Genomic DNA, 27,978 nt, shown 5'->3' with positions numbered 1-27,978 from the left:
TGTGTGTGTGTGAGTGTGCGAGAACAATCGAAAACTCAATTGTGACCCCCCCCCCCACCTTTGAGGGGAGATTTCCGTCCATGCGCAATATTGCATGAAAACTATATTTATAAGAAGGGTAGTCAAGTATTACTGATCCTTTTGCACGCGTTTCGGGTCTCATTACCAAGTTAAAAGGTCATTTAGGGTCAATAAACTTTATATCACTTTATGTTTAGATGAATTGTGATTTTATGAATAATTATTCATCTCAGTTGTTTAAAGAGTCAACACGGATGCTCTATTGGATCGCATAATGCAGGCGTGTCTGCCAAATGGGTGTTTCATAAAGCTGTTCTTAAGTTAAGAGCGAATTTAAGAACGACTGGTGATCCTTTCTTACGTGCTAAACCATCGCCAATGAATATACCATTTACGCAAAGAAGGGATCACCAGTCGTTCTTAAAGTCGCTCTTAACTTACGAACAGCTTTATGAAACACCCACAAGATGCGTTCCACTTTTTATTTAAGGGCCCCGTCTTACAAAGAGTTACGATTGATTATATTAATCACAACTATGGACGGCCAGCAACGTCAACATCTAAAATGCAAATTTGTTCAAAATATTTTCTAAAGTCAGACATTCACCATTCTCTTGAAGATTCAGTGTGATTATTTTTGCTTACTAAGGAGATTTAGAAAATTTCCTGTAAAAAAATATGGTATGGATCGATTTACATAATTATAGTTGATATTGATTGGATCAATCGTAACTCTTTGTAAGACGGGGCCCCGGAAACCTTTTACCCTATTGCCTCTTCGGTTTCTGCACAATTTGATTCTGTCGTTGTGGATCATTTAGTAGCGTTACTTTGACATCTTGAACCATGTCTTGCGGGTTCGATCCTTAATTCCTCAATACATATATAATTTTGTTTTGCTCACATTGCAATTAATACTGCTAAGACTTAGAATTTTGTTTTAAATTATACTTTATTCCTTTAAATAGGAAATTATAATTTCAGATACAATCACATAAAGTCAAGTACAATAAAATATTGCATTTAAAACAACTAACAAACAAAATAATACAATTTTCGATGTGAATATCAGCATAAACAAATATGAAACTATCTCAAATCAACATAACGGCATATTTGAAATCATTTCTTAATGAGGAATGAAAATACGTACAATATGAATTTTAAATCAATCCTCATTTTGCACATAATCTTATACAGAAAAGAAAAGAAAAGAAAAGAAAGGAAAAGAAAAGAAAAATAAGATGATGTTTTTAAAAGTCAAGAACAAACCAGAAAAAAAAGTTTATTGGAACCAAGATGGAAAATTTAAAGAAGTATAGCATCGAAAACTCCATCAAAGTCGGATGCAAAATGATATAAATGACATGCCAAAGTTCCACCCGACTTCCACAAAACAGCCTCATGCACAAATTAGTGATACGCAAATTAGAAAGTCAGTGACGTCCCTCACCATTTCCTTTTGTTTTTCATTGTTTGAATTATACTAATAATTCAATTTTTCAATCAAACAACAAAGTATTAAAACAATGGTAATTCCTAATGTTCGGGGAGGAATTAAACTTTTGTTTAACATGGCAATCAGGAGAAAATAAAATATTTTATACAATGAAATAGAATAAAAACAGTTGAATGAGTGTGTGACGTTATCAGTCCCCTCATTTGCACAGGGATCTTGATGTGAACACAACTGCTTTGCGTAATGAAGGGAATCCCTAAAACGCATAACCTTCCCATTTCACATCCGACCCCGATGAAATACCTAGCGCTATCCTTGTTTTACCCCCCCCCCCTATTCAAACTAATCTCCAGTTGGGGCGGACTTGCCCTTTAACATTTAGATGAAGTAATAAACATTATTTTTTGTTTGTTTAAATAATATTTTACATGTTCCTCTGTAAATAAGATTTCACAGTTTCAGATACACCAAAAAGAAAAAATCACCAAAAAAGCCATGTAAAACAAAAAAATTGATGTAAAACAAAGAAATTAATGACATTAGGTCGATATTACTGTTAGCAGACACAAATGCCAGATCTATCTCAAATCAATATATCAATTAAAAAAAAAAAATTCTTGTGAAGGAAAATAAAAACAAAATATATATGTACATGCATTATTTAAAATGTCAAATTAATTTTCTTTTTGCACAAAAATGCACATTAAAAAATAGATATTTAAGAAATTCTTTAACGTAAATTAGAGGAAGTATATTTCACCTATACCTCCTCCCCCTCCCCCCCCCCACACACTCACCCTTACCCCTAACGTAAGAGGACGAAGGAAAAAATATATGATTTTCATAGCGCCATCTATCGGCCACGTAAAGGAAAGTTCGGATCAACAGAATTGGACCAATGAAGAGGAAGATATGCTAGGAGAGCAATTCAGTTTGTCGTTTGATTGAGTTTACATTGTGGAAGTCTTAGTGGATGGTGATGTCATCAAGTTCTTCGTCAAGGAGTCTGATAGCTGATTTAACGACATCCCATTGAAGGTAACCTCCTTCAAGGTGCCTGGTTTTCTTGCCCTCGTCATACCCCTGTGCCATTCGAAAGCTACTTCGACCATGCATTGCACGGTTATTGTTGAATATCACAACCTCGCCTGGAAAACACAGAGAAAAGAAAACAACGAATTGAACCACTATAGCCCATACTTTAACATACTTTTTATATGCGCATGCTTAGTCCGAAGGAATTACGCATGCGCAGATCGATTTTATTGAATCTACCGTCCTCTGCCTTCCGTCATGTGTTAACACATGTATCAGGATTGGATATGAAAATATATATGTGCGTGAGGGGGGGGGGGGGGGGGTCACAAATAGAATGCCTTAGCAATAATCTGAATGAACATTCATTGGGTTGTTTCAAATGACTTTAAATTAAAAAAAAAATACGGGAAAAGAAAGTCAAAAGCTTTGTGGAATTATCATGGCTTTGTTTTGGACCAAGAAGAACTGTGGCTTGATAGCAGACTGCACCAAACCTTTTAAAATCATTAGTTTATTCTACATTCGTATGAAATATATTTAATTTACCTGCCACCACCCTAATAGCGAGGCCAATGACTGCATGATAACTGAACACGTCCTTGATCAAAATGGCAGTTTTAATAATGATTAAAAAAAAAATACTGTACAACGCCATTTACGTATACTTTCGAATAAAGAGAGTTCACTCGAAAACAAGTTGGAGTCACAAGCGGCTGTGACGTTCACGTGAAACGCACGAACTTTGCGCGCGTGCGAAGAGAGACTGATGTGTGTTTGGTAATCGTAATGGTTTCAAACCCAATTACAAACAGAATCTGAAAAAGACACTGAAATAATAGAAACACTTAATTACCTTCCTTCAGCTTGAACTGTATCATGTTTTCTTTGTCGTTTAACTTCCTATCTAAATAGGCCAGACTTTTGTAGAAGTTTTTGACCTCCTCAACAGGTATGTTCATATAGGGTGCCCTGACAGCATTGTTATGTGATATAGCTTTGAATTCTCCTTTCTCATCGAGCCTTGAATCAACAAACATAACAGAAGAGAATGAAAGATAAATCAGATATTTAATTTACTAATAAAGCATAATTTAAACGAACGATTTTTATTGTACACCATTAAATGATTAGACGTTAATCACAATAATCTTATGGTCTATATTTTAATGACATTGTACCTCTACACAGAGCTGGCCGGATAAGGGCCGATGACAACGATCGCATGTGTGACATAAACAACTCTGCCCGACAGAGGGCAGCAATCCACAATGGCGTGACCACTTTTTCTTTCCCTCTACTAACTTCTTTAACTCTCCCTTCTATTAACTTTCTAAATTACTGCAATTACTCATCTGACATCCGAATAGCTTGTTAACTATAAAATCACGTTTAAACCATATGATCACTTTTAAGCCATAAAAACACAACTCAGCTATTGAGATATAAAGTTTAAACAATAACAGTAACAGTGATGCAAACTGGCCTTCACATAAATTCCACTAAAATTAAATGGGAGAATGCTCAACAGTAAAATGTTTAACTCTGCTAATAATCATTCTCATCTATCATTCAAAAAGCCTGTATCGCTATTACCAACTATAGTGTAGGCCTACATACCAGTTCACCAACATAAAATACATACAACTCAATTGGAATAATACCACAATAACTTTCTCCACCTATTATCCCATCAAAATACACAACATGTTATAAACAAATAACAGCTTACCATGGCAACCTTTTTTCTTCCTTTTTTGCATAATAGGGAACTGAATAAAAGCCAACTTTTTTAACAATGAACCAGCTATGTAAATACAGCAACTATACAAAATCAATTTCCACCTATGCAAAACATGAACCATATAAATCAGCCTAAGTTGTTTGTAAGAAGCGAAAGATAAAATATAAGTGTCTTAATCACCATAAACTAAAATGAAATGAATAACCCTTTCCTTCATACAAATCCTTGGAATAAAAACTGTGCAAGGGGCATGTAAACTGATACCCCTCAATCTCCAAATATGATTACAGTAATGAGTCCAAGACTCACCAAATGCTATAACATATATACAAGGAAAATAAAATCATCCATAAATCATACATAAACTGCCACTTTTGACATATAACAATGATGAACGAGTACAAATCACCAAAACATACACATATTTGTACATAACTCCCTATCTGTAACATGAAAGAAAATACACATAAATAATAAAACAACTGTCCACCCTAAACTTGTACAGCCGATAAATGACAAAGATAAAGGTATTAACTGATAAAGTAATATACAAAATGACCACTCTCAATAAAACCATCAGTCGAAAGGGAGATATGCAAGCAATTCACAATAAACAATACTGAAATAGCTAGCTTCATATAGCTGTGAAAGATAGCAATCCTGACCATACCAAAAAATAGTCACAAACAATTAAGGGCAATAAACTGGGGGGGGGGGGTACACCAATCAAAGCTTATCAATGCAAAATACATGTATCATACAACAATGCCATTGTCATGATATATAAAGTTCAAATGAATGAAACAATTTCACACACCCAAAATAATTTCAGCAAAAACAAAGGAAAAACAGGCATGCATTAAAACATACTCATACCCATGCATGGTAAGCATCTGTTAAAAATCTCACTACATTAATACAACAAATTAAAACGAGATCATACACATGTCACATAATTACAAGCAGCCATCAAATCAGTTTCTGTAATAAATCACACCACTAAATACTAAATATATATGCATATGAAAACCATATTCATATAGCGACTTTTAATTACCAGGGTTATTCTAAACCCAAAACGAAAAGTCCATACAAACATAAAAAATACATAAGGCCATCAATTATACACTAATATCAATAAAATCAAATTACAACCAAGAACAAAAATATCCATAATGACATCAAAATTAACGGAAACCAATTAAGCAGTCCATTAGTTGGAAAAACAAAAGCAACCAAATCCTGGGTAAAGGCTAAGAGTCCATAGTTCATCCATTATGGTACATGGGAATAGCATGGTCCAAATGTCCAGAGAATCAATCATGGGTAGCGATTATAGATGTAGTCCGGGGGGCGTCCATGAGGGGGTCCCAATCTCAAGCTGAAAGGGAGACCTGGCCGATTACGAGCGATCAATGGAAGGGGCAGGGCAAACCTTCTTACGTCAGACATCATGGACGTAATAGAGACCATCCTGGAGTGCACATGGGCAGGGATTGAGGCCAACAGTCCAAGGGTAGTAGTAGGAGTCCTATCAGGGGGGCGTCCTGGTGGGTACTCAACCTTCAAGGCACAGCGAAGGTTTGGTTCGCCATTGAAGTTGGTGACTAAGGAGCAATCCCCGGGCTTGTGAGTAGGGGACGCATCTGCCAGAGAATCACCAAGGCGGCACTGGTCGGTATCTGATGGTACTTGGGAGGACAGACCACCGGATTGAGGTTCCGGTTGGACTTTGGTGATTTCGCTATCAGGATGGACTTCAAGAGCAGTGGAGGTACCACCAAGGTTGTACGATCGGGGTATCTTAGGACAAACTGCATCCTGACGGGCATCCACAGCGACTTGGTTTCTGGTAATTATTGGCTTGACGTGAACGTGAGCCTCTTCATTGACGTTGCAGCTGGAGGAATTTGTCTCCACATTGGCCAGAAGATCAGTGTGAGGTACCTGAGATGTAATGCTATGTTCGCCAATGGGAGGAACGACTGACGAGACGACAACCGAATGCGCTCTATCGAGACGCGCAGGGGCCGGCGCTGGGCCATAGGTGTAAGAGGACTCATTAGCAATCGTGACCGAATGCCGAGAAGGACGGACAGAGACATCATTCACTTCTAAGAAAGGGATACCAGCTCGGGCTAACTCAGTATCAGTCTCGACGACTAGGCCTTCAAAGACGAATTTATTATCATCCCTTGTAAGTACGGCGTCTCTCCAACAATTACATAAGGCAGGCTTGAACTATCGACATAACACGTACCTGAGGACGTGTCAAAGATATCAGCACCAAGACTCAAAGCAGTTGAGTAACCTATGAAATTCTGTGATGACCCACTGACTAAGGTGACCCGGACACACTGCTGACCATGATACAGGTCAATAAATGGAAGTATCTTGACCTGCCTAGGCACCACAGATGAGTCAGCCACTGGACAATGTGGCAGAGAATGGTATCGTTGATGTAATCCATCGAACTTCGATGAATCGTCATTGTCATTAGTACTGCTGAGAGCAACTTCAAGAACTAGAGGCGACTCGTCTGACTTCGACGAGTCAACAAGGCAACCAAGAGGACTGTCCCAACGAACATGTGACTGACGACTGATTCCAGAAATATCTGGATCTGCGGTTAGAGCACTACCAGGAACTTTGTCACAATCAATACTTGACAAATTGTCAAAATCACTATCATAATCTAAATCACTGTCACAATCTGACAAATTCTTGTCAGACTCACGATTATACTTTTCGTAACAATCATTCACTGTGAGTTTTCTAGTGTATCCTAGTGTACTTGCTGCTTGGCGAGCTTGCGCAATGATATTATTCTCATGTTGAGGGAGGTATTCACAGTCACTGATGTGGTGGTGACTTGGGCGCTTAGCTGCTAAACATAAAGGGCAACTATCTAGATCAATAGGACCTAGACTAACATTTGGCCTACTGTAATTGATACTAGTATGTAAAACCTTAACTGAGGGAGGATGATTGTTAGGAATGGGATTGTCCCATATGGGCTCATCATCAAACTCAGACTCATTGTGATTGTAATCAAACTCACACTCATTGTGATTGTCAAACTCAACTAACTCAAACTCTGACTCTGAGATCTTTTCTCTACAATCACCATCATTTAACTTCTCAGCATAATCATCAAAATCATCATAATCATAATCAAGACTGTTATATTCATTCGCATTCTCAGTCACTCTTTCATTCTTTTGATTTGTATTAATGTGTAAGTTATAGTGATTAAATAAATCTACGTGAGGGCGGCCGCGGGTTGGGGCCTGGCACTGGGGGCGAGGTTGAGGGTGCAACCTCTGTGGGGGTAAAGCCATAGCTTAGGCTATACATGGGACTACAGCTACTGCGAGAGGTACGAGCCAAGACCGACAAATTAGGAAAGATTACCTATCACGACTAGTTTTGGCCGACCGACTGACTGCTAGTTTGAGCAAATGCCATCATAAACAGGCAATGACAGGGTAGATCCCAGCTGTCACCACACCATTAAATGATTAGACGTCAATCACAATAATCTTATGGTCTATATTTTAACGACATTGTACCTCTACACAGAGCTGGCCGGATAAGGGCCGATGACAACGATCGCATGTGTGACATAAACAACTCTGCCCGACAGAGGGCAGCAATCCACAATGGCGGTAATGCTACGCACAAAAGAAATGTACTCCAGACGAATACAATGTATCAGTTATTTTGAATACCATATCCTGGGGTAGTTTAGAGTCCGTTTCGTTCGTGTTAGTGTACTATTAATATCACAATGCGAACTATTTGTTATAGGCCTATGTAATGGTTTTTTGTGAAAGGTGTTAACATTTTAAATGCTTGGATTTGCCATGCTATATATTACGATACTTACTCGATGATCGGTCGGGCATGCTGGTAGTGATAGGGGATGAAGTCTTTCCCGCGCAACCGGAAGTCAACTTTGACCCGAGTGAGGGTGTCGTAAAACTCTGGATCGGATTCCTTGAGGTCGTTGGTGACTTTCATGGCGTCGCAGAACTGACTCTCACCTCCGATAGTCTCACATTGCTTGATGCAATGGAGCATTTGGATCTACAATTGGCCAAAATCGGGAGATTGGTATTTAAGTAGCAATTATGTGGACTTCTCTGCTGAAAAAAACATACCATTACATTCTTAATTTGCATGTATAGTTTCACTATTTTGAATGTACGAGTTAATATTCGTTTCAATTATTTTATCTGTTTTTGAAATATTTATGACTTTTGTCTTAAATGTTGGGTTAACGTTCAATATAAAGGCCGTTTGTTCTTTAATTCTTGGTCCCGCATTCTCGTCTATATGATTTTGGCATGTTTGTGACAATGTTTTACTTATTCACCTTATTTTTTTCCGTTTTATTATTATTATTTATAATAATAATAGGCATCTGTATAGTGCCATCTATCAAGAAACAATCTATTCCGCGGTGCATTGTTATTAGTATTACCCCGGCTTTAGTTCGAGCTGCCTTTCAGCGCTCGTGCATTCAAGGAATTAATCCTGCCAGGTACCCATTCACCTCACCCGGGTCGAGTGCGGCACAGTGTGGATAAATGTCTTGCTAAAGGAAAATACGCCATGGCTAAGATTCGAACCCACGACCCTCTCTTTGAAAGGCGAGAGTCAGAACCATTAGATCACGAGAATGTTAATCAATTGAATTATAAAAACAGTGTTTCACGGGATGTCACCAAGTGAGCTTACAGTGTGGAACATTCATTATCTTCACACTGCTAAACGTTATCAACCACCATATACACTTGTAAGTCCCAGGGAATGGTTCTCTGTAAATGGCCAAAGTAATTGGTCTCCAATAATTAAAAAGATTATTTCAAAAGGTGAGTTCTTCTTCTTCATACTGTCAAAATTTGATGCTATAAAGATAATTTAAATCGATATACGAAATCTTCTTTCAGATAACCTTTTTTTGTGGACTTGAAAGTTTCACCGAATTTGCACAGTGTATCACTATAAAGATTAAATGATCCCTCAGATATCAAACTTTCTTTTCTCCTCATTCTTTGAAGTTTTCATTGAATTTCTTTTAATGATCAATTTTGACAAGATATATGTTTAAACGTATTAAAGTTCATTTTGGGAGACAACCCGCCCTTTCACACGTAAAGATGTAATTTGAATGATGATTCCAGTAAAGTCTAATGACGAATTTTTAGCACGCGTAAAACCAAACTAGAACATGATTAGAATCACGAACGCCTGCAATCATCATTAAAATAGTGACTCAAAAATCACTTGTTTAACGGCTTTTATAAATCTTATCAGGGTAAATAACATCTTCACATAATCGTATATGTAAACACACTGATCTGTGAATACACCCCGATAGGGTTGTCTACTGAGAACCTTGGATTTAATTATAATAAGTTATCACAACCCCTTTAAAGTATCACTTTAAATTCCGTTATCTTGGCTACTGTTCCCGCATGCATGTTCACTTCAGTTAAATAACGACTACTTACAGAGGGAGGAATCTCATACAATGGAAGATCCACATGCAACCCAAGTTTCAACGTGGTGTAGGCAAGGTTACTTGAAGACGCAATCGCAAGGACTTCAAACGTTTTACTGGAAGAAAATAAGATATGAAACAATTAACAACCTATACAAAGTTTGAAGGTTGGACCTTTTTTTCCTTTTTTTGACAGCTATATCGAGTTGGTTTCCTGGCAAAAACTTTAAGAGTTACCAGTCATCCCCAACCAGCAATAAGTCATCTGGAAATGTTCTCTGTAAATAGTCAAAATAGTAATTTGGTCTTAAAAATCGAAAATCTGAAAATAAGCTCATCTGCAAGGTGATTCTTCGTCAAACTGTCAAAATTCCAAGTTGTGAAATTGAATAGAAAACAAGATGCATGACTTTCTTTGACACAAGTACTTGCCGACTGTTTTGAAGTTCTGAGATCCGAGTCGGCAATCGCACATAAGCAAATCTCATGCTTGATTGAACCCGAACTTCAGACGTTGTTTTCTACTAATATTTCCTATAGCTCGCGCTGAGTTCAGTCAAGTAATTGGTCTAATCATCATAGGAGTTGTTTGTTATTAGCCAGAAGCCTAATAAACGTTTTAAGCAGCATGCATGTTTTGTCTTGGTCTTCACTATAGATTGACGGCATTAATCCGTGCGGAATCGGATGAGAACTTGTTAAATAATGCGCACTGAAAGCAGTCAGAGATGTCTTTCCGCCCTTTCACACGGTAAAAAAAAATCGTAATTTGAATGATGGTTCCAGTGAAAAATAGGCTAATAACGAATTTTTAGCACGTGTGAAACCAAACTAGAATCACGAACGCTAATCACAATCACATGAATTCAAATTCTACTGCGGAGGTGAATTCCACTAAGTTTCACTCAAATTACGGTACGAATTTACGTGTGAAAGGCTTGACCTTCAAAACATCTTTGGGGGGGGGGGCGGAGCTGTGTCCGTTCAAGCACTTCCGTAGATAAAACAATTGTCATGCACTCGTATCCATGCAGTGCTTTGATTGACAAACCACCAAGGACACATACCGCCTTCGCTCGGGAATTCGAATTCAAATCACAGTTTTCGAGTAAGCGTGTGAAGGTCCGATGATTCTAAAGACAAATTGCAATCATCAATACAATGATGATTCAAGATTCACGTGTGAAAATGCCCAGGTTACAGACAATGGCAAAAAGACGCTGGTCACATGACGCAGCCTCGATTTTGGATTTTACTAGGAAGTTTTCGCATAGCGAAGTACGTATGATTGTAGAATAGAGGAAATGTAGGCCCAATAGAGTAACAAAGCGATGGCGTCAGTTGCCATGGTGCCATGGCGGCCTGGTTCTAAACAAATGAACCATAGGCCGTTTTATAGCTGTTGTTAGGAGAGACTTTAAGAACGACTGATGATCCTTTCTTTTGCGCTAAATAATCAACAATGCATATTTGATGGTGAACACCATTTACCACAAGAAAGGATCACCAGTCATTCTTAAAGTCTCTCTTAACTTACTAACAGTTTTATCTCCTTGGTTTTATGAAATGGCGCGCCGTTTAATGAAGCTGTGACTCTCAGCATGATTGTAACAACCAGGGACAAAACACATCGCCATTTTTGCAAATACAAATGTGTATAGACGAGCGTGCAGCTGCGACTCAGTTTAGAACCAGCCGGTTTGTTGTCATGACACCGTAACGTCACACTTCGGTACTCTATTATAAATGCTCGGTAAATGACAAAGAACAGCTGGTAGGTCTTTGTCGAAAATCGGTGAACCGGAACAGCAGTTTCGTCTTATATTTCAGAGCTGAAGAATTTCGCAAATATGTTGTTTGTCCAGAATAAAAAACTAAACTACAACGTTTTGATTTACAAATTTTTGACAAAGACTTCTCTATTTTCATTTGGCATGACGGGCATTTGACAATAAACTTTGTATATTAAAGAATCCCCCGTACGTCGCTTGGCGAAATCTGTATATGTCAGTCGTCCAGGCTAGAGGAGGCATGACCTCTTTTTTCTTCTTTACATCTACAATGTTTTTTTTTTGTATGGTTATTTGTCAATTCGAGGGCGCTGATTCCAAATCTGAATGATACCACTCGCGTAAATTTGCCCGTTTTCCGCATTGGCATAAATCCAAAAATGGCCGCCAATTTATGCAAATTACCCATGGAAATCACAAAACTGCACCCACATTGAATGTAGAGTTTCTGTAATTGTGGCCCAGGAGTGAAATAATGTCTCAAAACATACTTTTAAACATTTTTTTTTTCATATTAAAAATGGCTGCCATAGACCCCTGTATACTTACTCATAAACAATATAAGAATGGGCAAAAATAATTTTCAGAAACGTAAGCACTAAAATGCATAAAATTGTCATGTACGAGTGAAGAACTGACTGAAAACATGATTACTAATGAAATAATTATATCACCACATATGTCATGTATGTGATAAATGGTGCATTGTGATATTCCATATGGCTGCCATACATCCAAAATTACGTAATGAACAATTTGAGCGGGGATAAACAAAAATCGACAAAATTCTGTTTTGCTTAACTACAAAATGCCCAAAATTGTGATTTAAGAATGAAATAAACTGTCTGGAAACATGATTTCTAAAGAGATGTATCATTTCTTTTGCATGCTGTATTTTGAAGTTCAAAATAATCGTCATAGGAAATGAAATGCATGTAAGTTTGCGCCATTTAAAACAAAATTAGATAATCTGCGCATCATAATGCTATACAAATTATTATCATACTGTCCAAAAAACATGATTACTAACGAAATAAATCACTCATAGATCACAATTACATAGCTTTTAGTGCTCACCCTTGTGAAAATTATTTTCCCCCTTCATATTGTACATAAGATAGTGTACATGGGTCTCTGTCGGCCATTTTGAATATCAAGAAAATTATTACTTTGTAAAAAATTCATTGTTTCACCCAGTGGGTCACAAATTCAGGCATTTTATAGTCAAAGTGTGTGCATGTTTGTGATTTCCATTAGTAATCTTCATATTTTGGCGGCCAAAGTGGATCATTTTGGGCCGATTTGCATAAAATGTTCAATGTCACTTGAATGATATTATTCAGATTTAAAATCAGCACCCTCGAATTAACAGGAAACCATAAAAAATATTGTAAATTTAGAAAATCAAGGTTCGGTCCATTTACTATGGGCCTAGCCTGGACTAGTATGTGTATGTGGTAAAGTCATTCGCGATTCCTATGTCGGGCATATGTGTTCGGTGCTAATCATGTCATCGATGTATGTTTTATTCATACCACGAAGGGGGGGGGGGCAATTTTAAAATATTATGTTTCAAAAATTAACATTGATGTAGCGCACTTAAAGGTCAAGTCCACCCCAGTATTTTTTTTAACAAGTGCACACCTAATTACTAATAATGCACATAGCATTTCCATTTATTTGAAAGCAGGATAAAAGAGCAATGTAGATTAAATACCTTGCTCACGGGCATAGGTGACGCGGTCGGGGATGGAACCCCGGACTTTACATGTATAGCCAGGCGCCTTAGACAACTCGGCCACGGCAATGTTGAATTGAATCGATGATAAAAAATATTTCATATATTGAAAAACAAAAGATATCGTGGGGGATTTTTATCTTTTTATTCAAGTCAACTTTTTATTGGGGTAGACTTGTCCTTTGAAAATGTGACCCTGTATTATTTCAAGTCACATCGCATCGGTCGTTTGAAGTCAAACTCGTCCGTGTGATCGTGACGCAGTTGGGTAATCATTACACTAAATTACCTTCGGAGATAACCGGTATCGTGCTATCTTCGTTGTCTGTTGTCTATTCCAATGTCTGTTTGGTTGTATTGATTTTTATTGTTTTTTTGTTTGTTTGACTCACCCATACATAGTAGTCCTTAGGTGACCCACGCGTTTACCAATCTCTTCAGTTACCCCCTGTTCCTTTGGTGCTCCAGTCAACACGGCAATACCACTCACGATTAGACTCCTCAAACAGTCCCGTAGGACTCTTGAGTCTTCCATTACCTGTGGCCAACGGTAAAAAGAAGGATAGTATGAAAAGGGGTTGGAGCAAGAATAAGAGAAAGAGTAAAGATTGGTCGTGTGGTCTAATATTTAGATCATTGGACTCACACCCGTAAGGTTGTGAGTTCGAATCCCCAATTCTGACATTGTCTCTACTTTGATAAAAGATCCGAGAGTAATTTATGTCGTCTATTCTGGTAAGCCACACTGAGTCAATTACTGATTGATTAGACGAAAAACGTTTCATAGGTAATTGGTTATATACCAGCTTGGCATTATACCAGCAAAATGATGTGCTGCCGAGTTCTGTTACCATAACAGCATGGGCGGAAATCCCAGGGGGACAGAGGGGACGCAATATCAAATGTCCCCCTACACTGTAAAAACTGTGGTGTTAAAACTGACACCAATTGGTGTTTATAGAGGACCACACCCTGAGGTGTTAAAATAACACCCTAGAGATTGAACATAACACCAAAGAGTGTAAATGTAACAACCATAGGTGTTGTAATAACACCTATAGGTGTAAAACTAACACCACCAATCTAACACCGGTGTAAAATAACTGGTGTGGTCCTCCATGTACACCGGTTAACACCACAGTTTTTGCTATGTACTATATCTAATATTTTATGATGGCAAGAAATTCATCATTCAAAATCGACATGGTCGAAATAAAACATGTATTTTAGGACGAGTTGACCTTACTTTTGGGGTGATAAACTTTTTTTTTTTTGCTTGTCAAATTTTCCAGCCCCTTGTCCCCCATACCTTTGGGGGAAGATTTCCGCCCCTGCATAACAGTAACAGAAACATAAAACATCTTGACTATGGTTTCCTAAAGAGGAGCTGGGAGGTTGTTCAAGTTTGCATTACTTTCCGTACCCTGCCGGTCGGTGCAAATTAGTTTGGTTTCATTTTTCTCTGTGCTTTGTATTAACTCTTGTAATAAACTTGTAATTTTATTTCTTACAATGCATTCATGTTTTCGCTTTTTTTATCTGTAAAAAAATGTACAATCAGCACATCTTATCTAATACTAAGAATCCATCTAGAAAATAAAGTATGGTTATGATTTATTGTCATTTTCTTACAAGTAATAATATAATAATAGGCAACTGTGGTTAAAGCTTAAGTCTGTGTGAATACGAGCTTTTATACATCATCATTTTTTCCGAGATACAAGAATTGAATGCTAACAATACATACATTCAAATTCAAGTTAAATAATATAGCGAACTTTTTATAAACTCCTCAAAAAAAGTTTGGAAATCTGACTTTGATCGATAATCACTCCTCGGTATAAGTAAATATCAACGTATAATTGAAATCAATGAATATATAATTTTATTGTCTTTAAAATGATACCCTACATGATATGATTATGGTTCACATGGAGGTGCAGTGCCTTGAAATGTGGGGCAAGGTCAAAATTCAAAAGTTGCAAAATTACACAATATTGAAAGTCACTGTTCTTTTTTCCGTGGTGATGAGTGAGTTTCTCAGCGGCTTCTTTTGACTTTGATCGATGATCCCTCCTCTGTTTCAGTAAATATCAATAAGTAATTAATATGATTGAATAGATCATTTGATTCTCTTTAAGATGATACCCTACATGATGTGATTATGGTTCACATGGAGGTGCAGTGCCTTGAAATGTGGGGAAAGGTCAAAATTAAAAAGTTGCAAAATGACACAATATGAAAGTCACTCTTCTTTTTTTCTGTGATGATGAGTGAGTTTCTCAGCGGTTTCTTTTAATTGTTTTATGCACCTTAACATCAACATTAACATGGAATCAAAGACACCTCTGCACAAGCAAACACATAACAAACAAATATTCGTGGGTATTTTAAACCACGACTCAAACTCTAATTTTATCTTTAAAGGTATGGAATTCACCGTTATTAGTGGGCGCGTCGTGGTATAGTGGTTCTTACTCTCGCCTTTCAAACAGAGGGCCATGGGTTCGAATCCTAGTCATAGTGTTTTTTCCTCCAGCAAGACATTTATCCACACTGTGCTGCACTCGACCCAGGTGAGGTGGATGGGTACCCGGCAGGATTAATTCCTTGCATGCACTGAGCGCCGGTGATGGCAGCTCGAGCTAAAGCCGGGGTAGTAATAGCAGCGCTTTGTATCCTCTGGTAAAAAGCGCTTTATAAATCCAGCTATTATTATTATTATTTTTATTATCATTCTGCCCTTGTCTATTCTTCCCGCCATTTCTGTTTGTACAGTGTATTGTTAGTTTAACAAAGGCTTAGCTCTAAACCATGAAAACGCAAGTACGAAAATAAAACAATTTGAAAATACTCACTTTCTTATAATCGAACTTTGGAAGTTGGTTGATCATTTCCGAACCCCAAGGCTTGGGCTTGATATCTTTCACTGAGTCATACTGTACCTTGTCAAAGCGATTGTGATAGAGCCAACGGGATGGAAACGGACTCACATGTTTATCAGGCCAATATATCTGGATGAAAATGACATGTAGAAAATTGAACATTTATACAAAGAAAAGTGTACATGTTCACTAAATTTGGCCTTTTTATTGATTAATCATGTTTTCATTTTTCACTTAAATGAACTTGTTCTATAATTCATCTACTTATTCTTTTTTGTATTGATTTAGTTTCCCTTCTGACGTTCAAGCATTAAATCAATATAATTATGTAAACAAAGGAAATAGTAAATGTAAGCATTAAATAGGCCTCACGCTCGTATGGTAGACGATAAACGATAAAGACAGAGTTGCAATCTAAGTTAATTTCGAATATCTTAAAATGATACAAACCTTTTTTTTCTTGATGGATATTAGTTTTTTATGCTTTTGTGCTGACACCCCCCACTTCCAAAGTTATAGCAAATCTCGATCATATATTCTTAAAGGAAAATGAAACCTTTGAAACAAGATAGCCTGTGTTAAAACACAGAAATAGAAGAGACAGATCACCAAAAAATGAGAAAAATTGAATAAATAATAGGTAAGTTATGAGCATTTGAAGTTTAGATCATTATCATAATGTAGATCCTCGAGTTAGCAATGTGACAAAGATGTGTGATGTCACATGTGAACAACTCTCCCCATTATTTTTTTATATATTTCTCTTAAACTGCCTCTTTTATCACATCTATCAGTAGATCATGTATTCTTTCTATAAGAGGGCATGTAATACAGGTTTTTAAAAAATACATTATGGATAAAGAGTTTGTATCACCATTAAAAAAAGAGCAAAATGTGACATTTTAGGGGTATTTTATAGTCCCTCACAGCATAGCATAGCTCTATGCTCACAGGAAAAGTTGTTCACATGTGACATCACACATATCTTTGTCGCATTGCCAGTTGGAGGATCTCCATAGCATTAGTGATCGCAATATTCAAATGCTCATAACTTTGTCATTGTTTGTCCGATTTTTCTCAAACTTTCTTTGATCTTATTCTTTGATTTTTCTCTTTCCACACAAATCCACTTGTTCCAAAGGTTTCATTCACCTTTAAATAATCTATATCGGTATATTTCTTTATCCGTTCATTCTCAGTAGTAACTATCGAATTAAGTATAGGTTATGATTTTGCGTTTTATGTATAAATTTCTTTTTATGTCGGAAATGAACCATATAAATTCGAAATATGAATGTAATCAATTTCAATTAAATACAAATTGGACTAGGCTTTCTTATTCTGAAACACACCTTAAGTTCTTCGCCGTTGTCGATGATCTCCTCGCTCTCCGGTTCCATTTCGACGTCGATGTCGCATAGCAAAACACACCTTTGCTTCGAGCTCGGGTAGTAGCACAATGGACATCGACAGTTATCACGAAGCCAGACAAATGGGTATCGACCCGTGTACCCGTTATTCCAGTGCACTTTGTACCATTCGCTTGACCGCCTGACCTCAACGATTCGTGGTTCCTCTTCAGCGGTGTCCATTTTCTGTCTTTTTATCCCCTTCATGTTATCTGCCTAAACAAGGACGAGATTAAAAAAGAAAATAGAGAACGATTTTGAAGAAACAAAATTTAAAGAAAGACTTCATTCATTTTTTATCCACAAATCATATAATCAAATGTACAAAATGCATGTAATACATAACAAACAATTTTACAAATATAGAAAACCCAAAATTTAAATAAATTCCATATTCCTGGATCCATAAATATATTTTAAAAATATTGATTGAAAACCGTTTTGAATATCATAAATATCGTTAATCCTGTCGATATTTAGAATGAAAACCTTATACACAACATCTTCGTTGCTTGCACGCCGTCATGTGTTAAAATGTTTCTATAATGCCAATATTAATGGATGCCACCAATTTTTTTGTTCTCATCATGGCACTCTTTCGAGTGAGCAAAACAAGCGAGCCCCAACGGAGAAAAGAAAGTGTCGCCACTGAAAGGAAAGTCATTTTAACATTTTTCTATCATCTAAATAGAGATACCGAGCAAGGGCAGGTGCACATCCTGGGGAAGTGGAACTAAAGTGGTATGGGGGTGCACATCTTCGGGAGGTGGAACTAAAGTCGTATGGGGGTGCAGATCTTCGGGAGGTGGAACTAAAGTGGTATGGGGTTGCACATCTTCGGGAGGTGGAACTAAAGTGGTATGGGGGTGCACATCTTCGGGAGGTGGAACTAAAGTGGTATGGGGGTGCACATCTTCGGGAGGTGGAACTAAAGTGGTATGGGGGTGCACATCTTGGGGAGGTGGAACTAAAGTTTGGAAAACAGCTGTTGAAAACAAAAGAAGGGGTACAAATTTCGTTTTGCTTGCCAGTGTCGGAAGTATTTTGCCTCAGAGGGAGGACGGTGCACGTGCACCACCCCCCCCCCCTCCCCAGCATACGCCCTTGCTGAAACTTGTGAGAGACGGCATAAGCGTATCTTAATCATGGATATTGTTCCCAGTAAGTTTTTGCATGTTAGGATGTATGAAATTAAATGGTCAGCATCCGAATTGAGAGCCACTCCTTCGTTTCAAGATTGAAAAAAGAGTACACCAACTGGTGTATTTTGGCGACAATGGGGTACTTGCCTAGGTCAACACAATCACGGAGGGTGAGGGGTCAATAAGGCATTTCAATTCAATTCAATGCAATTCAATTCAATTCAAAATTTATTTCAATCAATCAATCATAACAATACAGGTACATACAAATTTGATAAAAACATGGGATCGGGAGCCCCTGGGAAGTTTTTTCCTAAAAAAACAAACTCGTGGGTGGGGCACCACCGTGATACAATTAAATACAAAGCAATATAAGGCATACATAAGAGTTAACAACGTATAACAATGAAATACAATGCACAAAACAATGGGCTAATATAGGGGAAATAAAGAAACAAACAGTAGTAAGAATTAAAAATCATAGTGACCAACAGTGTGCTATTGGCAGGATTTTCATACTGAGAGGAAATTCAACTTTCAGAAGTTTTTAAAACTTATTTAGCGTTTTACTTTGTTTGATATGATTATTCAAATAATTCCATAGCTTGATTTCTCTACAACGTATAGAATTTGGGGTAATTTTAGTTTTTAGTAAGTAAGATTGGCGTGGCAAAAAAAAAATAGGAATGGGGGGGGGGTCTATCAAAAGTACCATCAACCGTACAGCATGAGGCTTGACGCGACCAGGTACACGTACCTATTCGTAGTAATTTTCTATGCGTCGTTTGCCTATAGCATGCAGCCAGTTCGTAGTTCCACTCTGCACACGATCAGAATATTCTGCGCATGATCAGAGGAAGGTCATTTGTACTACAGTGACATGGTGGTTTAAAATTTACTGAGATAAGCACCAACTTCGATGTCTTGATTATTCTTTTGAATTGTGTTTTTCATTCACATCCACAAAAAAAATTGCGTCCATGAATGACTGGTATATTTCACAGTTTGCCAAGTACATTGTACAACATCCTCTAATATGCATTTAAAGTAGAAATGCAGCAAATACCTTCTTAGAGTGTTCATTGATGTGCTATTCTAGTCACTTGGTCTATTCAATCTCTTCATCCCGCTATGTAAGGCATGCATACGTAATATCTTGCTTTGAAATCTGCCTATCTTAATGAAAGAAATGAAAGGTCATTTGACCATATTTGTCCATGAAGTAACTTGGGTGTGAGAGCGATTTCGTTCTTTTATGGGCGTGTGTGGGGAGTGAGCTCTCGAACCCTTTCCGTTTTTGTTTTTTTATATTATAAATTTCATTCAGTTTAATCAATGTTGAGCAATCAACTTTCTGCATAGCTATTGTATGATTTTGTGAATTTATATTGGTTAATGTTTGTTACTGAATTTATCCACTGTATATAATATGTTAATACCATGACATGTACGATTATTTGTATTATGGATATTTATTTGTCTTTTGTGAACAGTGTTTTGTTAATATTGATTTGTAATATTTTACAATGTACCATTACTTTGACCTGAATGATTAATAAATATTATTACAAAACAACAAAAAAACTACGAACTGGTCTATTCTACCCACATGACCCAGGGTAGCATTATTCAGCTCCACTGGACTGTTCTCCCACCGGGCCCTGCAAAACGAAACTGCACGGGATTTGGCTGTATTTGAAAACTGAACCTTAGAAAACAACAATAGATGAATATACCATTGGTTATGGTATTTGAACTTATTTATGTGTACTTACTAGAATTACCCCCAAGCAAAGGTGATCCACTTAAAGGGGCGGATCCAGCTTTCGCCAATAGGGGGGCGAATTTTTTTTCACCCATATTTTCCCCGATCGGCCGCTCAAAGTTGATTTCTGTTTGTTTCTTTGAAAAGGTAGTCCCAACAGTCAATTCTTAGCTTTATTCTTATAAAATCATTAAAAGGATGGGTAGTTTGGTATCTTCCTACATTGAAAGTGCGAGCGCGAAGCGCGAGTAAAAAATCCTTGATATTCTGATCTGAAACTGGATAATTATAAGCACGGTTTGAATAAAGAACAAGCTGCGAATCTCAATAAACAAGCGTGTGCCTGTTTTAAATTTAGACTTATAAAATCTGGGCATTCTGAATATATTTTTTGAGCATGAAAAGCAATAATCCGAGCGCGAAGCAGAAGCTGCAAATATTTGATATTCCGATCTGAAAAGAGTAAATTTGTAAATTTTAAGCAAAATTTCAAGCTTAACTTGAGTTAAACCTGGTGATCAATTCATGGCCAATAATTTTGTCGGAAATACTATGACATGAGCGAGCGACGAAATCGAAGTAATAAAAGTTAGAAGTGTGCCATTAAAAAAGAAGTAAACATAATAGACAATAATCCGATTATTATCCAAGGTTATAGGTATACCACTGTTAGAGGTATACCTAGGGCAACTCAGTTCGGTTGGATGCGTGTTTGATATTTTTTTTCCGATAAATCTATTGCCTGTATAAATATAGATGGCAAATAGACGTAGGCCTATATCTAATGCACGTCCTACCGGTCTAATGGTAGCGCTTGTCTTCCACACTAAACTCCGATGTATATAAAAACATAAACATTTAACTCAGGGCTATACCGGCTATGGCAAATAACAATAAAACACGTTATTAAATGCATGTTTTATGCAATGAAATTAATAAATGATTCAGTTTTAATGTTAAAACATTATTGATGTTACCTTAATCGATGGTCAACCCTATGAATTGATTCCTTCTGGAAGAGAAGTGTATTTGCCTCCAGTACTTTCCTCGTAATTTCCTATTCTCCACTAAACTGTATAAGGAGCGGTGCATATCAATTTATATGGACGAACCTCGACCAACGAACAGATTGGAACGCTCGCCTGACCCCAGCTGATCTGATCTACATACAATTGATGGAAGCTTCTCATAAATATTTGTCATGACGGTTGCGAATGAGAATTCTAGGTCTGCTTATGTTTACATAGCCTATGGACCTATAAGAAAAAAGACTTGTTCCGGGCATCGTTCAGATGTAAGCTGTTTTGGTCGCCGTAAATAAATAAATAAATAATAAAGCATTTGTATAGCGCACGTATCCACCTTGCTAGGTGCTCAAGGCGCTCTTATATTACCCCGGCTAAGCTAGTCTACCGATTCTGGTGCGCACAGCTTTTTGAGGAATTACTTCCTGCCGGTACCATTTACATCACCTGGGTCGAGTGCAGCACAGCGTGGATAAATTTCTTGCTGAAGGAAAACACGCCATGGCTAGGATTCGAACTCACCAGCCTCTGTTTGAAAGGCGAGAGTCGGAACCACTAGACCACGACGCCCCCACACGCCCCAGTAATGTCCTAGGAGGGTCGGAGGAAGCCCGGTGGGAGAAAGGTTGGAGGAACTAAGGTCGCGAAGTATAGTGCCCGTTTGCACGACGATATCATGGCCCTGGTAAAGCACTCCCAGGAAATGTGATAGGTACACTGTAAAAAAAAATTAAAAACGGAATCAATAGTTAACACCTAATGTATGTTACTATAATTTGTAATTATTTTTCGTTTTTCAGTAGTTTTAACTTGTCTTTTGATTTACTTGAATTATTTGGGTTCAATCTACATTTCAGAATTTTTTTTTTTTTTAAAAACAAGTGCACACCTAGTTACCAATAATGCATATAGCATTTCCATTTATTTGAAAGCAGGATAAAAGAACATTGCAGATTAAATGCCTTGCTCACGGGCATAGGTGCCGCGGATGGGGATCGAACCCCGACTTGTTGCTAGCTTGCTTCGATTGAGTAAATCTAACTCATTTAGGCAAAAATGATTATTATTAATATAAAACCATGTTGAATGTACTTATATTTTTAAATTTACGCCTTATTATAAATAATGCATGAATAGTCATTAGAGCAAGTAATTTTTTTTTTATAACTGTCATATATATTTGTGTTAAAATTGTTTTGGATAAGGGTGTGCTCACTATTTTATTATTTTGTTGAATCAAAGAAAGAGCACTAATAAATAGTCATTTAGCATAACATTTCAGATTTCGTTTCAGGTTGTCGGAAAATGCTTATGTTATTCTCACTGTTTTTATTTGTAAGAATGCAACGATCGCGTATGAATATCAATGTCAGTACCTATACATGTACAGGTAAGTGACAATGTACAAAGTCTAATATTTGGATAAAAGAAGTCTGAGATGAAAATAATGTCACTAAAAGTGGGAAGATTGGGGAAGCGGACTTTTGAATCACGAAATTCCACTCCCCCATTTATTTTTTTCAAATATTTTAGTTATTGTTTTACTTAATTGAATTAAGTTAGTGTAACTTAAATTTCTTGAGTAAAATGAATGCACAGAACATAGGTACATTTTACTTAAAACTGCCAAACTCATACATACTTGAAAGAAAATTAAGACAATTTTTTTGCCAGAATTTTATTGAGTAATTTCAACTAATTTTTGTTTACAGTGTACGATAAATGCTCTAACCATTTAACCACTCGACATGCCAGTGAATTCATTTATACCTTGGTCACATTTGCTCTACGTCTGCCGTACGGCGAGTCGAAAACAGCCGTTTTAACATTTTTTGTACCAACTACATATAGGTGGTTTGAAATAAAATCAATAAAACGGCTGTTTTCGACTGGCCGTACGGCCGCCGTAGAGCAAATGTGACCAAGGTATAACTAACCGATGATTGCACATCTATCACTTTAGGTTCATGCTCAGACCCTAGGCCTCAGTACCCATTGCAGAGGCCGCGGAAGCGCTGGGGGGGGGGGGCTTCAGCCGCCCCACACTTTTTTCCAAAACCGTGTACAAAAATGTAAAAATTACCATATGATTGTAATTTTTTGCATGGTCACCCCCCCCCCACTTTGAAAATCTTCCCGCGGTCCCTGGATTGTACCGTGGACCTATAGGTCCATGATTGCACGAACTATCGAAGTGTGAAATGGAAACCTTAAATGCAACTCCCAAATGATGCACTGTTAAAAAAAAGGCCGAAGGCTGAGTTCATATAGAAGTACATGTATACGGTATAAGGTATTTGCTATTCGCTATTCACTATAGGGGCATGGTGGGTCACATCAGGTAGCCCGCGTGTCCTATACTTTTATAATCTTTTGACGCCGTCGGGATGGATAACTAGGATGATGAAGATTTGGCTCTTTTTTCATTAAAAATAACCCCCCCCCCAAAAAAAAAAAAAGATCATTTATATTATTACTTACGTGAAATCGTTCCTGTATTTCTTTTTTTTTTTTGGGGGGGGGAGTTATTTATCTGAAGTTAAACGTATGACAAATAAACATTTTTCCTACCTGAAGTTAATATCTGTTAAAAAAAAGGAAAACACCCTCTTTTATGCATGCCATTATTTATTGATATTCGAGATAAACTTGTTTTGGAATAGCTTCAAGCATAGAAATCACCTCTGAAATTTATGGAATCTCATTTTAACACAACTGTTAATGATTTTTTTAATGTGGTCAGTTGATAATGATGGGGTTATTTGAGTTATCTGATTTTTACACACCAAAAACTAAAATTGTATTTATTATCATTTTTTTTTTTTTATGGGGGGGGGGGGTTGTGATTGGAAATACAATGGTTATGTTTCAAAATGTATGTTTTAACACTTCAAACATGTATCAGCGTAATTGATGTTTTCAATTATTTCTTTTATTGCTTTGATGTCGTAATTTTTTTACGGTGGGTAGCTTAATTCTACTCCCCTATCCCAGCTCTGTGATCTCATATCAAAAGTGAATAATGACGATATCATTTTTTATGAATAATGTTTTTTTTATTAGTTATATTTATTCATAACATTAAACTTATTTAAAAAATGATTGAATAACTATAAATGGCTTAACTATGTACATAATTGCTGAACTAACCCGCGTTGCTGGTAAGATTGTAATCCTAAAGTGCTGGATATTGTTCTACTCCGTTCGAGGAATGTAGAGCGTTCGTATGAAAGTCGCTTTTCAAAAGCCAGAATATGCACTAATATACGTATTCAGTCAATGTTTTGCTTCATTGGTAAGACAAGGGTGTTGAAATCTAGACTAGTTAAAATCCAATGAGGACTTAAGCGTGAGGTGTTAAAATTGAAACCCCAGAAATTTAACAAACACCGTATATAGTGTTAAGCTAACAACCAAAGGTGTAACTAATAACGCTCATTGGTACTGACCTAACACTGTAAATTAACAGCGGAGTGCGTTCCTCCATAATACACCGATTAAACACAACAATTTTTGGTGTGTTCCTGAACTTTAGGTCATATATGTTTCTTCTCAACATGCTCAATGCCATCATTCAGGACGTCCGTTTACGTTCATTTTCTAAAGTAAATAATATTCTGATAAAGTGATATGAAAATACACGTAACCATATTTGTTTAAATATTCATATCAATATACTTAACTAGTAGATTTTGACCCATTTCAACATTCACCCTTCAATATAAATTCTCGTCTCCCTTTTTCTTTATAGGTCAGATTCCGGTAGTCTACGTCTTCAGTCAGTGTTATTTAGTTTCTTCAGAAATTAGCGAAGGTCTATTGTTGTTATTGTCGTTATTATTTCCATTGTCCACAACTTGATGTTCTGTTGGTATATTAAACAGCAACCGGACTTCTTCCAGAAATCTAGGGTTATTGTTCTATATTCTATCAAATGGGTCCTCTTCTCATTGTCACTTCTCTTTCTAATTCAAGACCTTCCGCAAGATATGAGCTGTTCCAAGCAAGCTTGCCTTCTGTATCGTTTCAAAGGACACCTCGACTCCTAGAACAGCCAGAAAGCTTCTGTGTCTTGTTGTCACTGTTCCTAGGGCTCCGATGACTATTGGTACCACCTTCGTCTTCACCTTCCATATCCTTCTCAGCTCCCATGCCAGATCGTTATACTTCTGTATCTTTTCCTCCTCTTTACGCCAAGCTCTGCAGTCTCCCGGAATCGCAATATCTATGATGATACATTCCTTATCCTTCTTCTTCAAGAGAACGATGTCTGGTCGTCTAGCTTCAATGACCTTGTCTGTCTGGATATTAAAACCCCATAAAAGTTTTACATCGTCGTTCTCTACTACAGGCGCTGCCCGATGTTCGTACCATTTTTCCGCATGGGGTAAGTGGTACTTCTTGGCCAGACCCCAATGAACTGCAGCTGCTACTCTGTCGTGCCTTCCTTTGTACTCAGTCTGTGCCATTTTGCTGCATTCACTCACCAGATGAGACACCGTTTCGTCTTTGTCATGACACATTCTACATGAGGGAGATGTATGCTCCTTTTCAACTTTGGCTCTTCGGTAATTTGTTATAATTGCTTGGTCCTGAGCAGCAACTAGCATACTTTCCGTCTCCTTCTTTAAACTTCCTCGTTTCAGCCACTGCCAACTCTCTGGTCCAGCAAACTCCTCTGTCTGTCTTAAATGCTGCCCGTGCATCACCTTCTCTTTCCATCCTTCCAGTCTCATTTTCCTTTGATGAGCCTTCAGCTGTTTCGCTGTCATATCCTTTCCTTTCCTCATCGACTCTTTGACTGCCGTCATGATGGTATCCATCTGGCCTTCAATATAGCAGTATAGGCTTTGTTCCTCATATCTTACAGTCTCCTCTATTCTAGCCAGACCACGTCCTCCCTTCTCTCTTGACACATAAAGTCTATCTACATCAGACTTTGTTGTTATTGTCGTTATTATTATTATTATTACTATTATTATTACCATTATTATTATTATTATTATTCCTCTAAACAGGATCAAGTCCGTATTTTTTTCTTGAATAACTTTGCTCTAACAAAAAGCACCAAGTAATTTCAAGTGCAACTAGGAACTTTACACTACTAATGTCCGAGAGTCTTTCTTATCAATCTGGTTGTACCCAAGATAGCTGCCTTCTGAATGTCGTACATCCGAAGGTGAGGAGAGATCTTGGTTATGCAGGCTTCCATTCCCTTCTTCACCATTCCTGAGTGACCAATGATGACTGGTGTGACCTCTGCTTTCACGTTCCACATCCTCTCGATCTCAATCCTTAGGTCTTGATACTTGAGCCGTTTGTCTCTTTCCTTTACAGCAATGTTGATATCATGGGGAACAGAGACCTCAATGATATTTACTACGTTGTTGTCTCTGACGATGATGTCCGGCTTGTTGCAGTTGATGGTTCTATCCGTTAGTATGCCACAGTTCCAATATATGGTGCTGTTATTGATCGTGGTGATCGTTTGTGGCTGATGTTCCCAAGCGTGATCACAAGTCATTTTACCGCGATCCTTCAGTAGTTGCCAATGGATAAGTTTGGCAATATTGTCATGTCTTGTGATGTACTCAGTTCCAGCAAGAGTCGAACATGCTGATACCAAATGCATGATTGTTTCGGTCTCTTTTCCACACATCCTGCAAGTGTCGTCTGTGTCTCTTCTGAGGATAGATTTTTCGTAGGCACGGGTCCTCACCACCTGGTCCTGAATAGCATAGACGAACCCTTCAGTTTCACCTCTTAGTCCCGCCGACTTAAGCCATTGATGTGTGTCTTTCTGGTCTACGAACTCCCGATGCGTCTGTTTTTCATGGTGGCCATGAAGTCGCTTGGATTTAAGTTGCTCTTGAAGTTTCTTGTGAAAGGAGCATTTAAGTCTTGCCTTCTCTTTTTCACCGTAGGGTAGTGTCAGTCGATGTTGTGCCAATAAGATAGATGCTTGCTTGTTAATGGAGTATATTGCTTGACATTTATCATAATCGAGGGATATACTCGTCAGTATATCAGGTGGATTGGATAGGTAGTTGGCGAGGTTCGTTGCTTCCATATTCCAGACCATCTCAATTTGTTGTAGACCTCTTCCTCCAAGATCACGGGGAAGGTACAACCTTTCGATTGCGGCCTTTGGGTGATGTAATCTGTGCATCGTTAATTGCTTTCTGGTCATAACATCTAGGCCACATATATCAGCTAGTCTCCAGTTAACAATACCAAAACTGTATCTAAGCACAGGAATGGCTAGAGTGTTGATCGCTTCAATCTTATTTTTGGCATTCAGTTCGGATTTGAGGATCAGCCTGAGTCTTCTTTTGTATTCTGATGTTGCCTTCTCCTTCATTGTGTTATGGCTAATGACATCATTCTCAGCTATGCCTAGGTATTTATATGTCGAATCATTAGTCAGTTCCTTGATTGATGTTTCCTCATCTTGCA

At 37.6% G+C, this 27,978-nt stretch overlaps 1 protein-coding gene across 2 annotated transcripts; it reads right to left on the bottom strand.

The window, feature by feature from the left end:
- Positions 1-963: 963 nt before the first annotated feature.
- On the bottom strand, positions 964-21,728 carry LOC129268012 (gamma-butyrobetaine dioxygenase-like). 2 transcript variants are annotated; one of them, XM_064104466.1, is made up of 8 exons: positions 21,475-21,728; positions 17,534-17,806; positions 16,155-16,310; positions 13,689-13,834; positions 9,779-9,884; positions 8,149-8,348; positions 3,372-3,538; positions 964-2,628 (listed from the first exon to the last, which is right to left on the bottom strand). In XM_064104466.1, the coding sequence occupies exons 2-8, from the start codon at positions 17,795-17,797 to the stop codon at positions 2,447-2,449; spliced, it is 1,221 nt and encodes a 406-aa protein (XP_063960536.1). In that variant the 5' UTR covers positions 17,798-17,806; positions 21,475-21,728; the 3' UTR covers positions 964-2,446. The 2 variants fall into 2 exon arrangements, with proteins under 2 accessions (XP_063960536.1, XP_063960537.1); XM_064104467.1 differs by lacking the exon at positions 21,475-21,728 and adding an exon at positions 19,799-19,908.
- Between the last annotated feature and the right edge of the window lie 6,250 nt (positions 21,729-27,978).

Source organism: Lytechinus pictus, chromosome 9, assembly GCF_037042905.1.
Source record: "Lytechinus pictus isolate F3 Inbred chromosome 9, Lp3.0, whole genome shotgun sequence".
NCBI classification, from domain to species: Eukaryota; Metazoa; Echinodermata; class Echinoidea; order Temnopleuroida; family Toxopneustidae; genus Lytechinus; species Lytechinus pictus.
This window is presented reverse-complemented; position numbering and strand designations above follow the sequence as displayed.